Source organism: Hakea prostrata, chromosome 2 (genome assembly GCF_041222555.1).
Source record: "Hakea prostrata isolate BN-2017 chromosome 2, UWA_Hpros_2, whole genome shotgun sequence".
Taxonomy (NCBI): Eukaryota; Viridiplantae; Streptophyta; class Magnoliopsida; order Proteales; family Proteaceae; genus Hakea; species Hakea prostrata.
In genome coordinates, this window is record NC_142601.1 from 46,260,465 (window position 1) to 46,279,528 (window position 19,064).

The 19,064-nt window shown below is 38.0% G+C and overlaps 1 protein-coding gene across 1 annotated transcript in view; it reads left to right on the forward strand.

Annotated features, from left to right (window-relative positions):
• The first annotated feature begins 1,613 nt into the window (after positions 1 to 1,613).
• Positions 1,614 to 19,064, forward strand: part of UBP8 (ubiquitin-specific protease 8) — a 31,323-nt gene continuing 13,872 nt past the window's right edge. The window contains exons 1-5 of the mRNA XM_089144719.1: positions 1,614 to 1,907; positions 2,210 to 2,455; positions 4,004 to 4,145; positions 18,565 to 18,624; positions 18,707 to 18,799. Of these exons, the coding sequence (XP_089000845.1) occupies positions 1,822 to 1,907; positions 2,210 to 2,455; positions 4,004 to 4,145; positions 18,565 to 18,624; positions 18,707 to 18,799 (627 nt within the window). The 5' untranslated portion in view covers positions 1,614 to 1,821. The remainder of the gene's footprint in view (positions 1,908 to 2,209; positions 2,456 to 4,003; positions 4,146 to 18,564; positions 18,625 to 18,706; positions 18,800 to 19,064) is intronic.

Below are 19,064 nucleotides of genomic sequence, written 5' to 3' on the forward strand. Positions count from 1 at the left end.
TTAGAAGTTATATTTATTAATATTATATTTTTGGGGGTGACGGACATCGGTAATCAATATTATTTATAAAAAATATGAATTTAAAAGTCGATTTCGATCATCCACTTACGGCCTCTTACGCACCAAGATCCATAATTTGTTTCTTTTTGGGGGATAGAGACCAATATCCATATTAATGTTTATAGTATTGTTTTTTTGGTAATGACTTGATCTTGGGGTGTTTGTGTCCAATTATTTTTACATAAATAATAATAATAAATACATAAAATGAGATAGAAGTAAAACGGTTGACTAGGGGCTTATCCAAATCCGATCTTAGGGTGTATGTGTAAAAATATTGTCTAACCAGTGTTCAATTGTTCCCCATAATTTTTTTTGGCATAAATATAGATAAATCATACCATTATATTAGAACGGTTTATGATGGATGATTCAAATTTAATGGTAAGATTTTTAAGAGTGTTAGAACCGTTAACCTACCCATGGTAAAAAATTTGAGGGAAACTCAAGTTTCGACCGGATGAAAATGGGAAACTTAGGTGGAAACTTGAGAAATTTCGAGAAAACTGAGGATTTTTTCATACAATTTTCGACAGGTTTTAGAGAGTATTTTGGGGTGGGATCCTGTATTTAAGCTAATTAGAGTATAAATAATGCATTTGTTGTATGTTGCTAAAAAATCAATGTAGATATGTCATTCAATATACATAACATCAATGTAGAGTTGTCCAAAAAGTACATTATAAACTTAATTACTTAAGCACATAACATTCAATATATAATTTATAACTTCAAAATAATTGACAATAAAAGGAAAATACAACTTAGTGTTAAGAGGAGTGCCAATAGTGGATTCATCCTGTGAGCTGAGTATGATTGTCAAGTTAATCGACAACTGTAACTTTATGAGTTTGGTCATCAATATGCTTAAGATAACCAACTTAAGGGAATACGCACTTTGGATAGGGAAGTCCTAATGGAGAAGGTATTTGTCGTGGGTATTTGGGGAAACATGAAATAAACAAAAAAATTGAAAATTTAGGAAAGCTACAAAATTTACAGGAAAAAGTCCTAAATTTCCACAAAATTTCCCAGGTTTCCATGACATTTCCCAAGTTTCCACAAAATTTCCTAGGTTCCACGAAATTTTCCAAGTTTCCCATGAAATTTGGGAATTTTTTTTCCTCATGAACCAACTGGTCAAACTGGGTTGAACCAAGTTTTGATAGGTTTCAAGGTTTCGACAAGTTTCGACGAAATTTCAATAGTTTCGATCGAAACTGAGGACTTTTTTTCAGTTTTCATGAGTTTCGTTTCGTATTTTCCAAAATGGAAAAGTTCGGTGGAAATTTCACAAGTTTCAATGGAATTTTGTTCTATGAACCTACCAAAATTTGTTTTTTTTTTTTTTTTGGTAAAAATCATTTTTACATAAAATGAGGTAAAAAGGAAAACGGTTGACTGCAGGCTTATCCAAACCGATCTAGAAACCGGTCAAAACTGATACAACCGATACCGAATCAGTTTCCGGTAATTTAGATCATAAATCATCCCCCTTGCAGGCTTGCACGCTTCTCTCCTGTAGTGAGCATTTTTTTTTTCTTCCGAAAGAAAAAAAAAAAAAAAAATCCCCTTTTTCCGATTTTCTCTCAAAAGTTTTATAAAAATTTCCCTCCCCGAATGGACGAATCCTCTTCACAAAAAATAAAGCTTGTCCTTTATAAGCAAATCGGCCATTTTCTTTCGTCTTCCTCTTCGTTCTTCTCGCTGTTATGAGCTTCAATTCAGTAAATCTCTTCCGCCGAGACTAAATCCCAAGAAATGAACGGCTGCGCTTTTGACGATTTCTCAAATGGGGCTCAGCATTCTTTCTCAGAAGATGAAAGAGTCTACTTCGTTCCTTACAGGCATTTATTCTTCTTGTTTTGTTTTATCAATCATTATTTTTTTTACTTCACCTTCTTGATAGATCTTACTAAGAGTTTGATTTCTAAATCTGAAATTAGTTGTTCAATTTAACTCATTAATTAGGGATTTTGTTTTCTTCCTTTACTTTTCTTTCCTTCTATTTTAAGATGGAATGTGTTTATCCTGTACTTGGAGGAAGTTTGTTCCTTCTATGTTGTTTGTGAGTTAGAGAATGGAGTAGATTCGTTGTTCTTTTGTTAGAAACATTGATTTGATGTCTGATGAATGGAGTGGAATTCAGGTGGTGGAAAGAAGCTCAAGAGTCATCTCCTGAAGATGCGGACAAGGACAGAGGGATTTCGTATACAGCGACGTCTACTTCTTATGGAGGCCCGATGAAGATCATTAACAGCATATTCTATTCTGATATCGACTTTAACCTCAGAAGAGAAGAGGATTATGGACCAAATGGCCTTGCCGACGAGGGAGTCTCAGGTCGGGATTATGCTTTGGTTTCAGGGGAAATGTGGCTACAAGCGCTAAAATGGTGAGGATGAAATTGAGATGATATTCATTATTTTAATTACTTTTATATTTCTTATTGATTTTGCTTTAAATGCTTATCTTCTTTCATCGAATTTTGATTTTTTTTCCATTCATCTAGATCATAAATGGATGGTTGGGTTGGGGGGGCTGTATTTTCATTCCTCGCCCACTCTTCCCACTGCAGTACTTTTCTACTCTAACCATAACCAACTCAATATACTGTCAGAGCGCTGTTGCCTATTAGGTTATTGTCAGCATTTGTAGTTGCTTTCATTTATTTTCTGTAGATGCTCCCTACTTTATTCTTATGCTCCTTCCCAAAAGTTATGTTACATATTCTTAGGGATCAATCACTTAAGACAGATGGGGGAAAATCTAAAAGCATCAAATTATTGATGGGCAACTTAAAATCCTGTGCTGTTTGTTGGTCAATTTTAGGGAAAAATAAGTATAGTTATTTGTCTGAATCTTTTGTTATTGGTGAAATTTTTTTGATTGGAGTTGTCTCATTGCTCTAAGGCAAATCCAGTTGGTGATTTCCTTGCAAGGAAGTGATAAGAGTGTGGTTCTTCAGTAGATAAAATAGATCTTCCCTATTGCATTGAAGAAGGGTTTCAATCAGATACTTCTAATAGGCCCAGATTTTGTTTCATCCAAGTAGTGGGATTTGGGCATCTTTGCTGGTGGCACTACCAAAGGTTTGACATATTTGGTTACCCACCTGAATGAGATTCGCTTTAGTTGTATGGTACTACCAACCTGATGGAGGAGTATTTACATATATATATATATTTTGACTTAGGGTATTAGGTGAGAGCTTGCAGTGCTGTTATGGGCGTTTTTGAGTGATCCTCATTATAACTTTTGTCCATTACATAGTGAAGCATCTGCAGTCTTGTTCGTGGGCTTAGCAACTCGTATTGGTTTATGAATCATGTTAAATCTTTGTGTTATCTTAATTTGTTTTTTCGTTTCTATTTGTATTTTCTTTGATTTTCATTATAATACCTGCCATTCGTTCTCTTTTTTTTTGGTATCTGTCCGGGTATGCCTAGATTTCAATGTTTTTATTTTTCTTTCTTCTCATTATTTTGTTCACGGGCATTTAAAGGAGAAGAAGAAGAAGAAGAAGAAGGGGAAATATGGTCCCCTGAAAAAAATGTGGTATTCTATTGAATGGCTTACTGCATTCTTAACTTATGCTGTTTTCTGTATGTGGCTTATTCTGAGAAGTTTCTAATGAAATTATATTTGCTTCTCTGTTAATCAGTTCATTGAGTATCGCATGTATAAAAAATGCAGATCAATTCTGAGGGAATTTCATTATAATGCCCATTTTATTTTGAAGTGCCAAGACAAAGGCACTGCAGAGTTATAATGGAAAGGAGAGGTATCTGGGTTGTAGGCATTGTACACTGCCGATGATTTAAAGCTTAAAAGTTTGCTACTTTTTGGTTTTTTCCATCATCCTTTTAATATATAATAATTATTATTTTCTGAAGTTAGCGGTATATCCTTTATATTGATTTTGGTTCTCTTGCACTTGTAGGCACAGTGATTATAATGCAACAATGAAGGACAGTAGGAGCTCTTTGTCTCCAGTAGAGGATATCGCAGATGTCTATCCCTTACAACTTAGAGTTTCTGTTATACAAGAAGCAAACTCATTGTCTGTAAAGATCAGTAAAAAGGTCAGCCCATATTACTTCATGTTGCTTTTTCGTTTCCCTTCATGATCTCTCTGAAGTAGGCTCATGGTGTAAAGGCGCTTTGGTTATAATGTTTGATACTTTGATGCATGAGGTGCATCCAAATAGATCTCTTCTTTACTCCTGGGCCAAATAAATCTCTTCTTACTTCTGGGCTTTTTGTGCCCAAAAGATATCTGGATTGTATGTTTAAGTGCTATTCTTGGAAGTAAATGACAAATGGTGAGCTGTGAGTCATAATGTAGAAAACTAGTTCATAGGCGTAGGAGTTAAGGAAGTCATGTATTGGTTTTGTTGGGCTATCAAGGCATTCAAACTCTAACAACGAATTAGAAATGTTTTTTTTTTTTGGTTTTTTTTTTTTTTTTCCCCCTCCTCCCCCTGGGGAAGGAGGGGGGCTATCCTATTTGCATGATGTAGGAGCGATGATCGAATTGGACTATTGAGACTGGTAGTAATGTAGCCTTAGATGGATTAAAGGCCAATAGTGGAGCCTTGTCATGAAATTTGATTACGGCAGAGTTACTTTAGGGTAGATTTGGGGATGTTAAGCTTATGATAAGAATTAAGGCTGGAGACAGGATTTGATGGCTAGGATTGCGGTCCTAAAAGTTAGGGTTCTAGAATAAACTTAGAGTAGATTTGGGGAAATTAGGGGATGTTAAGTTTATGATAAGAATTAAGGCTGGGACAGGATCTGATGGCTAGGATTGCGGTTCTAAAAGTTAGGGTTCTAGAGTAAACTTAGGGTGATGTAGCCTCAATTGAATGTGGACCAGATAAACCAAGATTTTAAAGAAATAGCCCTTCAGGTATGGTAAAATTAGGGGTGGTCCTCCCTTGAGGTTAGGTTAAGTTATTTTTATTTATTTATTTATTTTTTGGGTGGGGGTGGGGTGGGGGTTAGTTTAAGTTAATATGTAGGAGAAGATATGCTGAAAGTTGCAACTAAATCAGGGGTTTAAATCTGCATTCATAGATGATTCCTAGAAGGAAAAGGACTGAAATGTAAAAGGCTAATTTTCAGAAATCCACTGGTCAGATTCAAACCATACATGAATGGTTTTATAAGGCGGTTTGGGGATGGTATGGTCCAAAGGGGGTGAACATCAAATGGTTAGATAGAACTGGGAAGGGAGAAAAAGGGATTGTACTAAGTGCACAAGGCTTCCCCCATTTAGCAGGGACTTGGCAGAAGCACTGTGAAAAAAACCTTATATGTTCTTCTTGAAGATTAGGAGTAAGTGCAAAATTCAAATTTAACTCACTGTTGTTGCAGTATTTTATATGTTCAAACAGAAGCTGATTCACAGGAAAAACAGGAGCTTGGACCTCAAACACTAAATGCCAACAGCTTTCTTGGACTTTAAACACCAAGGAACCAGCATTCTTGTACTTGAACGTGAAACATCAGGAAGCTATACTTGGACTTTAAACACAAAGTGCAATCAGCTTCCTTGATTTTAAGCACCTGCAGCTGAGTAATATGGGCGTTTAGTACAATAATGCACTCTCTCACTGAGGAGGAAAGCAGCAGCCAAGCTGGCAGTAAGCAATTTTAATAGTCAAACTCATGTTCACCATGATGTAAGCAGGCCCACCCCTCCCAAGAACCAGCAGCAACTGGCCCAAGAACCAAGCCGCGAAGATCCGCCAAGATATCAGCGGCATCCCCCGCACGTTCTCATATGAAAATAGGGTCACCAGGCGCACTCCATTCCATGATATCCACCATCGCCTGATTGGTGATGGGCGCCCAATGCCGCACGAAGGGCTGGCCAAACCTTCAGAAGGGTATTCTGGTCTTTCCCCCACCTCCTTTGCACCCAAGAGGGGCCCAGTAATTTCCCTGATATTTTTATGAGTCTATATCTAGCTTTAGTTTTTCAATTGAGTCAATTTTGGAAGTCCTGGTCAGAATAGGAATCCCAGTGAAATAAATTTTAAAGCAAGATTCCCATCTGTTATTTATTTAATTTTTGCACGTCGTTTTTCTTTCTAGAAGATTCTTTTAGGTTTGGTATTAGTTATTGAGTTGCAAAGGGATTTCGAGTCCAAAGTGGATTCCTACTTGAGTCCAAGTTAGTTTCCTTATTTAAGTCCAGGTCTATTTTCCAATTGTAAGGCTATATAGAGCCCCCACCTCCTTGTAAACAAGACCACTTGAGAATTAATAAGACTTGGAGTCGTGGGAACCTACCCCACAACCTGGATTGAGGTATTGAGAATTGAGAGAGTTTTGGTAAAATTCTACAAGCATTCTCTTGCTTCTTCATCCTCTTCAATCTTGCGGTAGCCATGAAGCCTCATCAAGATCAGCAGCAGCTCATCCAGCTCCCAGCCTCCCAAGTAAGTTACACCCCTACCCAATCCCCTTCCCTGCCCATCGCAGACCCCTCCCCCTTCTTCTGCCCCTTGTGGCAGTAAAGAAGAAAAAAGGAAAGAAAGAAAAGAACGAAAGAAAGAAGAAAGAAAGATAAAAAAAGAAGAAAGGGAATTCCAAGATCCATTGAAGAACTTGAGAACCCATTGAAGATTACCCAAGAACCTTAAAGACAGCTCCAAATATTCACCCATTCATCCCTAAACCTTCCCAGGACCCAACTGCAGGCTTCACATGTCACCCATCCTACCTAGGGTCTGTCTATATTCCAAAGCCATCCCATACCGATATTGTTAACACCCTAACCTCCCCAAAACTATCCCATGTTAGTTGATTGAAAACTCTAATCTCCCCTATTGTTCCCATCCTATTTGGTTAAGACCCAAAGTTCCCAAAATGCTTTCCGGCTTTCCCAACTAGATTTTGTTGAAACCCTAGCTTTCCCTAATCCTCCCATAACCAAGATACAATTTTCCCCAGTTCATACAAGTTTGTTAACTTAAAGTTTCTCATTTTGTTCACAAAAACCATCCCACATAATCCTCAACTGCAATTGTTAGTCATTGATTGCTGGTTCACAAGGAGGGGACCCTAGAGTATCCCTTATTTTAGGGCAAATTCATCAAGTGCCTTAGCCCTAGAATTTGGGTTGTATCAATTTGGTATTAGAGCTAGAGTAACCAGTAACAGCCAGAGATAGATGAATCTACTATAGCTAGAGTCACGTATGGATTAGCAAAAAGTTCCCCTACTGAAGGTTATTTTGAATATGGTCCTTCCACAAACATCCTTTCCAAGTTTTTTGTGAGTGAGATTGACGAGGAGGATTGGAGGCAAAGTAGTTTGTTCCACTCTCGATTTAGGCAGGTAAATCCACAGTAAGAGCTACTATTGATAGCAGGTGTAGTTCTAATGAGTTTTTAAGCTCTCTATTGAAAAGTGTAAACTTCCAATAGAAGAACATCCCAACCTGTATCAAGTGGGACTTCTCAACGATGAAGTTATTGAGGTAAAGTTCAGATGTCTCATATGCATTAGTCTCCATTCCTATTTAGCATAGTTGTCAAAGTGGTAAGGCGACCAAAGTGATTGGGGCCCCGCCTAGTCAAATAGGCGACAAAGCGGTGCCTAGGCGACCAAAGCGGTTGGGTCAAAATTTTTCAGTATAACTGCTTTTAAATTACTTTTCAATACAACTACTTTCTATAATAAGCTAAACAAATATTCAATAGTCACATTCATCCCCAAAAAAAGCATTCAAGAATCATAATTATGAAAAATAATTAAAAAAAGTAACACAAACATAAGTTCATCTCATCAAACCATGGTTGTCAAAGCGTTTGCCTAGACATTTGTTGATTCATTGATTTTTGATGTTGAGTATGGCTTATGCTTCACATTCTGTTGCCGGCGGGGGTGTGGGGGCAGCGCCCCCGAAGCAAAAAATAGGTTCTATGTCACTTTGGGCCTTGGAGTTCCTTTGCAAATTGGTCGTCAATTAAGCGGTTAAAAAAAAAGCGGTTGAAAAACCGCTTTGCCACCTAGGTGGACGCTTTGACAACTATGCTATTTAGAAGAGATTTGGTGTGATGTGGTTCCCAATGAAGGGACTGATATTATTCTGGTTAGACCTGGGTTATTTGATAATGAGTATATGAGAGGGACAGTATTTGTAAGTTTGACTATGAAGGGAAGAAAATTGTATTCCTAATTGAGTCCTAAGTTGTCTTCTTTTGTTTTGTAGTCCTAATTTGAAATTCCTTAGGAGGCTATAAATAAAGCCCCACTCAGTTGTAACAAGTTAGACTGGAATACTTTATTAACAAAATTCCAAACTGATTTGAAGGAGAATTGGAGTCATGGGTTCCAAGAAGGATCCCCGCAGCTGTGTGCTTTGAATTTCTGCAATTTTCTTCATTCTTCTTCTTAGCCTGCAGCAGTTTGGATATAGCAACTACAGCAACCATTGAGTGACCAGTCCACTTTCCCATTAAGCAAGTTGAATCCCTTAGTCTATTTCCCACTCCTGCATCCCACGCAACCCTCCCTCATCTGTTTTCCTCTACTCCCAGCCCCTATCCCACTGCAGGCTTTCTCCCCTCCGTCTAGAATTACTACCCGTCCCCACCTTAGACCCTTCCTTCCATTCCCCAGGCTCATCCTCTCATTCTCTTCTTTTTCACTTGTGACATATTCTGGAAATTCTGTAAAAGCCTAAACCCTAGTTTAGTATTACCATCCATAGACCCTCATTGACATATTGCCTTAGGGTCCCCATCCAATTCTTAAAATTCTGTAAAACCCTAAACCCTAGTTTAGTATTACCATCCATAGATCCTCATTTACATATTGCCTTAGGGTCCCCATCCCCTTCCCTTACTTTACATTCAACCCTAACCCTAGAAACCCTGGAATTGCAAAATCCCTCTAATTCCCTAACCCTAACTTATGGATAATTTTGCAAATTAGAATTCTATTAAAACAGAATAGATGTGATGACGAGTCTTACCCCTGGCTGAAACCCTAAGTGGGGTCCACTTGATAGCTCCAAGAAACCTCCATAGGGTGGCCGAACCCCCTAGGAGGGTATTTTGGGCATTTTCAGCCATATTTTATTAGAATTAATTCCAGATTTAGTCCTGGAGTCCAATTTCGTTAATGCTTCTTAACTTGAGGTAGTTGTTGAGTTAGTAGTTGAGTGTCCTAAGGAGTTCTTTTTCTAGTGAACTTAAAGTTGTAGGTTATCTAATCTTTTATTTTCAGCATGTGTCTTTTAGATATATGGATTCTATTTCAAGTGTCGAGATTATGTGGTGGGATCCTAATCTATGAAGGAATCTCACTTTTAGTAGCTGTAAATAGCGTATTGTTTCTTTGTAATTCTTCAAGTCTGTATTATTGAATAAAATATGAGTTTAGGGATCATGGTTGTTCAAGGATCAGCACCTCTATCATCAATTCCAATTTCTTCTTCCATATTCCAGCACTTACAAGCATTCAGGCCATCTTCTTCAAGAGTTCCAGCAGTAAACAAGTAAGTCCAGCAGCCCCCATCCCCATCCTCCTCTCTCACCCACAGCCTTCCCCCACCTCTTCTCTTCCTTGTGTAAGTCCTAGGAGCCCCCCCACCACATCACATGCCCTCCCAGCTTCTTCCCCACCACCGACAGCAGCGTAATTCCTCTCCCCTAATCCCTGCGACATTCCCCAGCTCCTCTCCCACCGCTCCCCTAGCACCAGCAAACTCCCCTTCCATCCCCTCTTCTTCTTCCCTGTGGCAGCACCAAACCCCACCCTCTGCAATTCCCTTTGCCCCAGCCCTTTAACCCCCGCTTCTTCTCCCCATAGGATCAGATCATCCCCGGGGCAACAGTCCTACTGTTACTTTCCTAAGTAAGCATTGTTTCCCTAGGTCTGGAAACTTCCTGCACTTCATCTTCTCCATCAAAATTTTCTGCAGATCATCTTTAGCTTCTAAAACCTAAACCCTAATTTAATTTGACCCTCTCCTACTCTCTTAACTCATTAGGGAAAGTTCTGAAATTACAAAACAGCAGTAATTATTCCCTTCACCCACCAAGCCGAAACCCTTAAACCCTATTTTTGAATACCTTTTTGTTAACAATCAGATCTGGAATTTGTGTTACAGCAAGTTTTAAAGTTCTAGAACTCACCCTACAGCCTACATACCCTATAAACTTAGTTTTCTTTGCTGGAAGATTCTGGGCAGCCTTTAGTTTTAGTGGGATTCCCTAAAACCCTAACCCTAAAACTTGGTTTACATCAATTGGTATTAGAGCTATAGTTGCCAGCAACTTCTAGAAGTCTTAAGTCACTATGGATGAACTAGGCATTAATAGACAGTTGGAGCAAATTCCGAAGGCCCAAGAAGAGATACTTACATAGATGACAGAGATGAATACAAGGGTGACCAATCGAGAATAGGCTAGAATTGGAGACCCCATGCAGACACCACCAACTCCACCTCCACTACCACCTAGACTCAACTCACAAGTCTATGTGCCCCATGGAGAAGGAGGAAGTGGTGCAAGAAGGCATAGGGATGATGATCCAAATCTCTATCACCCCAATCACTCCAGAGAAAAAAAACCACACTAGAGAGTCAAGGTATGAAAACTGTATTGTTGATTGTTATGAGAATGATGATGGGCAACAAAGGCACAACCCTCACTGGAAGAATACTTGAGGCCAAGAACAAACAAAGGTGCGGACCACCACAAGGTAAAGTTATAATTTAAGGAGTTCGATAGATCTCTTGATCCATAGGTTTTCCATGATTGGAGGGAAGCCCTAGAGGATTACTTTGATTGGTACGATCTCTTTGAGGATAGGAAAATGCGGCTAGCCAGAACCAAGCTTGTTGGAGTCGCCAGAGATTGGTGAGGTACGATGGGGAGAGACCTCTACTACGAGCTCATAGAAAGGTACCTTCCAGAGCACTACAAAGCCAAGTTACAGGAAGTCAAGAGACAGTGAGGTAAAATTAGAAAAGAGAAGGAAAAGGATGAAGAGCAGCAAGGATAAGGAGATATACCTGAATTTTGAAAGAAGAGTACTAGTGTTTTGCCCTAAAAAGCCTGCTCTGTTGCCTATGCGAGCCTAAGTGATGCTTTAACAACTATGATAAGGACAATAAGGTTACAATGTGCAAATCCTAACCATCTTATATTGATTGATAATCATGAGTTTGTGACAAATTATGTAGAATTGTACCATGGGGTAGCTTATTGGCTCTAAGATAATGATGCTGGAGCTTAAAGAACTCTTGAACAAAAGGAAAATGTTACCCCTTTGGGAGATTTTGTGGAAGATGAGGAAGTTAAAGTGATCATTAAGGCTAAATGTAGTTTTAAAACTTGGGATAGTGAGAGGATAAAAAAAAGAATTTTTTTATGTGAGCCCCTTTCGTTTCTATTGGAAACTCGGTGCACCCCCCTCAAAATTGAAACCTTACAAAGTGCCCCTCCACATTTAACACCGTTAGGTTTCCTGTAGTTTTAACTTTGATTTTACAATTTTATCCTCATTTGATAAATTTATTTGAAATCCTAAAGAGTTTTTACATGAACCTCCTTTGTTTCTATTGTAAACACTCCACACCTCCCCCAAAATTAAAATCTTACAAAGGCCCGTCCACACTTTAGGCGGTCAATTTTCTTTTAACGTAAATATGGATTTATTTTTTTACCATGCTTAATAAATTCATAAAAAAAATCTTAAGTAATATTTTTATTTTTTTAATAAATTCATAAAAAAGTGTTTAGTAATATTTTTAGTTTTCATTTTAAAATCCCAAATAATATTTTTAATGTCACCATATTACCCTAAATTAAATGAGCGAAATTTCCTCCTATTAAAATAAACTCTTGCATTATCATTTTATCACTCTATGGTCAATATGGTCATATCAACAAATTAATTTGACTTTAATCAGTTAACAACGTACCTTCACTAAAGGTGTGAAGTGTGACGGGTGCCTTTGTAAGGTTTTGATTTTGGAGGGGTTGCATTATGTTTCTGATAAAAACAAAGGGGGCTCATGCAAAAAAAAATTTCTCACAAATATTGTATAAGATTTCATATAAATTTATCAAGTGAGGGTAGAATTGTAAAAGTAAATTTGAAACTAACGGAAACCTGATGAAGTTAAATGTGGAGGGGGGCTTTGTAAGGTTTCAATTTTGAGGGGGTTGAGCCGAGTTTCCAATTGAAACAGAGGGGGCTTATGTAAAAAAAAAAAAAAAAAAATCACAAGTTGGCCATGATGAAGCTTGTAAGATGGTGGGTTCATCAAGTAGAAGAAGGATTTAAGTTCTTTTTAGCAACTTGAACACAAAGGCAAGGGAAAAGCTATCCATACAATAGCTAAATTTAGGGGTGGGCCTTGGCATCAATGGTTGGTGGACCTTGGTTGTAGCTTGAGGTCAAGGCATCGAAACAGCCTCTCAGCAAAAATTTGTTGGGTTAAGGCTGGGTAGGAAAATTGCCTCCTAGACTCTGCTTGTGCGGAAACCTTTGGCTTTGGGTTTGCCCTTTTTAAAGGGTGATGCATATCCAAGTCCTAATTGGTCCATTTTCCTTTGAAATCAACCTAGGGTGACAGATATAGGTGTTGGGCCTATGTGTAATATATTTTTGTGGTCATGAGCCTATACTATGGGCCCAAAAGTTCATCAATTTGGTCAAGTACGAAAATAAGTAAGTTTATCAGTCTAATTATATTCCGCAACTTAAGTTATAAGGGTAGAATAGTCTCTTTCTTATGTTTTATTTCAATTTTAAGAGGCTACCTCAGTCTAGGTTAGTTAGTTTCTATTTTCCTGGTTCAAATCAATTTCTAAGTCCTAATTTCAGTAGCACTTCCTATATAAGGCAAGGAATAAGCCCCTTCATTGATTAGATTAAGGAGTAGAGTTCAACATTGAATGAGAGCTTCCCTTTGAGCACTTTGTATGTGTTTCTATTTTGGTTCTGTCAATTAGTTTGATGATCCAAGCGTTAGGACTTCAGATCTGGTTCTATCAATTAGTTTGAAGATCCAAACCCTAGGAAGGTTCTAAGTGAAATCAAGCTTAGACTTCTGATATTGGCTGGATAGGAGACATCCTTCAACCTCCATGTTCAAGTGAATTCCATCCTCAAGGCTCCATCCAAGTATTTGGCAGCCGACACTGCATTCCCCTTCTCATACCACCCTCTTTCTTATTTTTCTTGATTTTTTATTTTGTTTGAAAATTTGGACTTTTCAAGGGATGCAAAATTCAAGGTTAGATCTACGTCAATTTAACTGTTAGATTTGTTCCAAACTTTAGGTATATCATCCTCCCAACCCCAATGACCTAATATCCTAGGTTGACCTTATCTAACCGTCTAATCTCAAGATAGAAAATTTTCTTGAATTTTCGTGCTCCCTCAGACTCCTAAAAAAAGAAACCTATATCTCTCAATTTAGCCGTCCAAACCCCATCAAACTTGTGGGATCATGCATTTATACTATTACATACATTCTTTCCAAGCAAGGATCGGAATCTCAGTTTTGAGGCGGGCTTCGACCAAGCTAGAAACCAAGAATGCTAGTTTTGCCTTGGAACATTTCGACCCAAGTTTCGAAAGCATGTCCAACCCTTATATGATGTGTTTTTAATTTGATCTCTTGCCTACTGCCTTTTTAAAGCATAATGAACACAATGGAACTGATATTTTGCTTAAAAAACAATGAAAAGTTATTATTCAAGTATACTAACAGATGAGAGATTCCAAGAAATACCAACTTTGTAAATTTGGACAAACTTTATTGTACACGTGAATTGTTTGACAAAAAATTACATATACAACAAAATGCAATAACCAAAAACATAGTCCTAGGCTTCAATTCCAAGTTGAGTGCATGACTGGAATTGGTGGATCCATCCCTTGTGAATTGTAGTACTTTGAATAATGAATACTAGATGAAAGCTTCCCGTGACATGATATACCTAAAGTGTCTAAGAATTGATGCACTGTGTTTCTATAGGTAGGATCTTCAGCTTAATGTAGATATCCCATCCTAGAAAATGTGTCATATGGGAAAATACTCCGTATGACACTCATCAAGCCAGCAAAAGTAAAAAAAATGAGAAGTTTGGACCAAACCTTGCAAGAATCTTCTAAAATCCCCAGAGGAGGAGCAAATGGTGTGATTGAAGGCAAAAGAGTTATTGATTTAGGGTGAAAAATATGGTGAAATCACAAAAAACCAGCAAAAAGATGGTTTGGGGTTCGAAACTCAGGGGGCAAAATCAGACAAAAGCTATTGAAACCTGTAAAATCTTGTAGATTTTGAGGTTTCGACCCATCTTGGTCAAAATTTTGACTGTTTTGGTTGAAACTTGGTACTTTTTCGTTTCCTCCCAGGTTTCGTCTCTTTCTTTTCAAAAATCAAATCCGGGGTAAATTTCAGTGGTTTTGACCAAAATTTATACCATGCCTCCAAGTTTCAACCAATTTGGCACCTATTGACCCTAGTTTTTGAATTTATCAATTTCCAATGGGATGGGCTACAAACCCTTGAGTTCCTAAATATCATTAAAGAGCTTGTGGTCATCAACCACGAAACCCCTTAATCTTTTTGCTTAAAAGGTCATCCCATCACACAGCCCATATCACACGGAGCCCCTCATATCCCATAACCAAAATTTCAAGAAGTGGCCCTTATTAATTAGGGCTGCATCAAAGAGTAGAGATCCTCATCATTTTTGATGAATTAAAATTGACAATGATAGTACTAATAAGTGACAAAGGACATTCATGAGAGATGGTTAGAATATCCCCACAGCCTATTAAGTGATAATTTTTCTGGTAATATGGCCTCCGAAGACGACACTACCCATCAAAATAGAAGCTTCCTAGGATTAAAATTAGAAACCAAGTATAAATCAGCCACAGGCATGGATACTGAATTAAGTGTTGTGGAGATGAGGAGTTAAGATGAATATGTAACCTTGAAGGATAAATGTAAGGAATGGTCATATCAGAATTAACTTGGGAGCAGCCTTTGATTCAGGATGAGCTGTGTGAAAGTCGATTAGGGTGAGATAACCATGTTCAAAAGAGGCTGTCAGCAGCCCAATTTAGAGAAGTGGATTCATCCAGAATTCCAGATTGAGGAAGCTAAAAGAGCTAGGGGCAGTCCTAACCAACCACGGATAAATAGTGAGGAAAGAAATGTTTAGCTTAACATCTTATCAAGTATGGTGTTGATTAGAACAGTTTGGAGGGCAAGGAGCCATGTTGCCAGCCCCATTTAGTTGGGATAGCATACATTGAGAACTCACTATGATATCAGTAATCTCTCTCTTCTTTTTTCTTTTTCTTTTTTCTTTTATTTATTTATTTTATTTTATTCTTTTGCATTCCAAGACGAACCAACATCCAAGTCTCATAATTATACTATAACTATATGCTTCTTGTCCAAACCTGGTTTCAATTACAACCTAAAAAATGGTGCACTAACTCAGGGATACATTGGTCCAACTTGGCTATTTGGCTGACCAAGTTGGCTCCAGAACCAAGTTCTCAAACTACGGCGATAAGGTTCTGTTGTTGTGAGTATAAATTGGTTTACCCTATGGGTAGATGTTTAAATGGATTATCAGAATCCGCTTACAAATCTGCATTCGTTTCAGTTTAGGGAATCTAAATCCATCTAAAAACAAGTGAGGTTCAAATATGGAAATACCCTTTTTTGACCAATTAATCATCTGATTAAGTTTTAACGTTTAATTTTATTTCTTATTTTAGCAAATATTTAACTTAAGATACTGTGTTTTTTTTCTTCTAGATTTTCTATTAAAGTAAATACAAAAGAAAATCAATTGTAAAAAAGATGTCAGAAGACCAAAGACTAAGAAGAGTAGAATTTGGAAAATTGCTAAATTTTTAAAATCTCTACCTTAAAAAATTCATCAAATAAAAGATACAGATGTGAACACGCGGTTGAGAGTTCGTATTCAAACTATGTTCGTACCCGTTTAGGATATTCTATATTAAAAGAATAACTATCTCAATATTGTTCAAGACTGTTAGATATTATCCAAACTCATTCAAATATAATAGAATGCAGATGTGATGATGTCCCTATCGGATCCTTCAACCTGTATACACCCCTATCTATGGATATTGTGTAGCAGGGGGAGTTTTTTTGGGTAAAAGGGGGGAGGTGTTTTTGAGAGTTCATATCTATTTGCAGAAGGAGCTTTTGGTGAAGCAGGGGAAGTGTCTCGTAATTGTTGTGTATTTGGAAGTGATCATTTTGGAATAGATTCAATAGAAACAATGATATCCAAAGGTGGTCAGTTACTATAACTTTGGTGCATCAATCAAACCTTATGCATGAATTAGGTGTGTCACAATTGTTGGGAATCCGGAAATCATCCATTTGGAATACAGAAACAATAGACATTTAAAGGCGGTCAGTTGCTGTATCTGTGTTAGATAATTCAAAATCAAGATTTTTTTCACTCTTGAATTTTTCCAGTCTATGCTTTGAATCCATTATTCGGAATGGGGATACATAATGGTCTCCCCTGGACATTCTTGTTCAGCATGAGTGGACGCCACTTAATGGGAATGTTGAAACTCAACTTTTATCGAAGTTCCAGAACCAGTAGTAGCTGTGGGAGGGTTGCCCAAGGACTTTGAAGATAACATCATCTTGGTTGATTTAGAACCCTTGGTGATGCTGTTTCTGTGTTGATGGATCTAAAGCTACTGTTGGCTCTTGATCTACAGTTGGATGATCAGTGCTTACATGTTGTGAGACTTGAGAAAAGTGGTTCTTTGGATGAATGAAGAAATTATATCCATCGAATTGTTATTTTGTGGTCTGGCATGCTAGGGCACATGGTTCTTGAAGGAAAATCTCGTTCCAGGGCATCCAGTGATTGACATATACCTTTCCTGATGGAAAACATACAGTGGGGAGAACAAAGGTTCTGAGTATGTCCAGCCATATCCTCTTATGTATTGTTTTAAATGGAGTTCTGATACGTGTTTCTGCCTCTAGTTTTATCTGTGATGTTTGATTCTCTATCTTTTTCATTGCAATGGAAGGATTGGCATTTTTCAGAGCATGTATATGGTTAATTTTAATGGGTTCAAGTAACATGTGCTCGTCTTTTAGGCAATTCTTTTGGCTAGGCCCTGCTGGCAAAATAAAGTTAGAAGTCAAAGTTTCATTCTTTTGGCCACTATTCAAATCCCTCGATTGCTAGTGGGTGTCAGCAGGTCAAAATGGGCCTCCTTGTGTAGTTTGTCCTGCTGACAGAATTCAGCCTTTGATGCTGTTACATGATCCTTCAGCTAACTGGCCAAAACCGTCTAGACCTGCCCCATCTTCATGGTTTCCATAAACACGTTTGAGGAAACTCCAAGTGGGACTGTAGTTTCTTCCCATTCAACATGGTTTATGTGCAAGTAATTTTTGTATATCTGATGATCTTAGATCAAATTGTCAGTGGACCACAGTTGTAGCCTGAGGTTGAGGTACTTGTTAGGAACTTGTGGGTTCCTAACAGTACCGAAATAGCCTCAGAGTATAAATTGTTGGGGTAAGGCTGCGTAAGAAAAATGCCCCCTGGACTCTGCTTGTGTGGAAGCCTTCGGCACTAGGTTCTATGACTACGATTATACCTCCAACCCGGAGAGGCTCTACCATCATTATGAGCGGATAAACCTTTCCTCTCCCTTCTATAGAGAAGTAGTTGCCCCTTTCTCCCTGGCTTGTTCGCTCACTCCCAGTGCCTACTGTTTCTATATATTTCTTAAAATAGAGAGGGAGAGCTGGGAACTCAATATTGGAAAATTGTCCTTCTTCGGGATCTTGGATCATTGCATCTCGTGAAACAGTGCCTTACAGTTGGTACTAGTTGATCTGACTGTTTGACAGATAAATCACTCCTTGTTTGTTTGCATGTCATACATCGTGGATGCTCCCCACCATATATGCACATCTGTTATGGCGTCTCCTGATGTAGTTCCTGTTGTCAAGGCCATGATGACTGATTTCAGTATTTCACAATTCTAAACCAGTGGTTTTCCAGGGGACCATTTGGCCATTTGTCAAAAAAGTTTAAACTTTTTCCTGATCATCCAAAGCTTGATTCTTGACTGAAATTGACATATTAGCTGTGCTGCACAGTGTGTTGCTTATGGGATAAAACTTTGCAAATGAGATAGCTTGGAAATATATCCGGGATATCTGAGTCCAATTAAACTAGATCAGCAGATATTTAGGTCTGCATGATGGGTTTCTCCAAATGGACTACATAAACATTGCTATTATTGCTTTGAAGTGTTTGTCCTTCCAATGTGTTCTTCATGCCACATTTATATATAGTTCTTGATAATTTTCTGTCTCAATGCTTTAGAATCATAGATGATAGGATTACTGTAGTTCTTCTTGTTCATTTGCATGGTGCTGTATATTTATATCTGAAAAATTTAATGTGTATCCTACAGGATAATGCAGTTGAACTCTACAAAAGGGCCTGCAAAATTTTCAGTGTTGATTCGGAGCTGGTAATTTTCTGAATGATTAACCTGTTACTTGAAACCGATGGTTTTTTTGGCTGAAGTAATTGTATATATTTGCTAATGACAGGTACGCATTTGGGACTTCTCTGGGCGGATAAACTTTCTTTTAATAAATGACAGAAATAAATTTCCTAAAGATGGTCAACGTCAGTCAGAAGAGGTAAAAAGCTGATGTATTTGACGGAAGCTTTGTTGGTGTCTCTCTGTTTCACTTAGCATTCAGCTAATTTTATGAATTCTACACCATTTACTGGTCATGGATTTCGAGGTGGAAACAGCCTTTGTGAAAGTAGGGGTAATGTTGTCTACATTTTTTGCCTCCCTAAAACCCCCCTATGATGTAGCCTCAGTTAAGTGAGGGCTAGTTATTCCAATAACTTTTTAGGAGAACCAACTCGTATGGGGTGGACAAGCTTGGTTTTAGG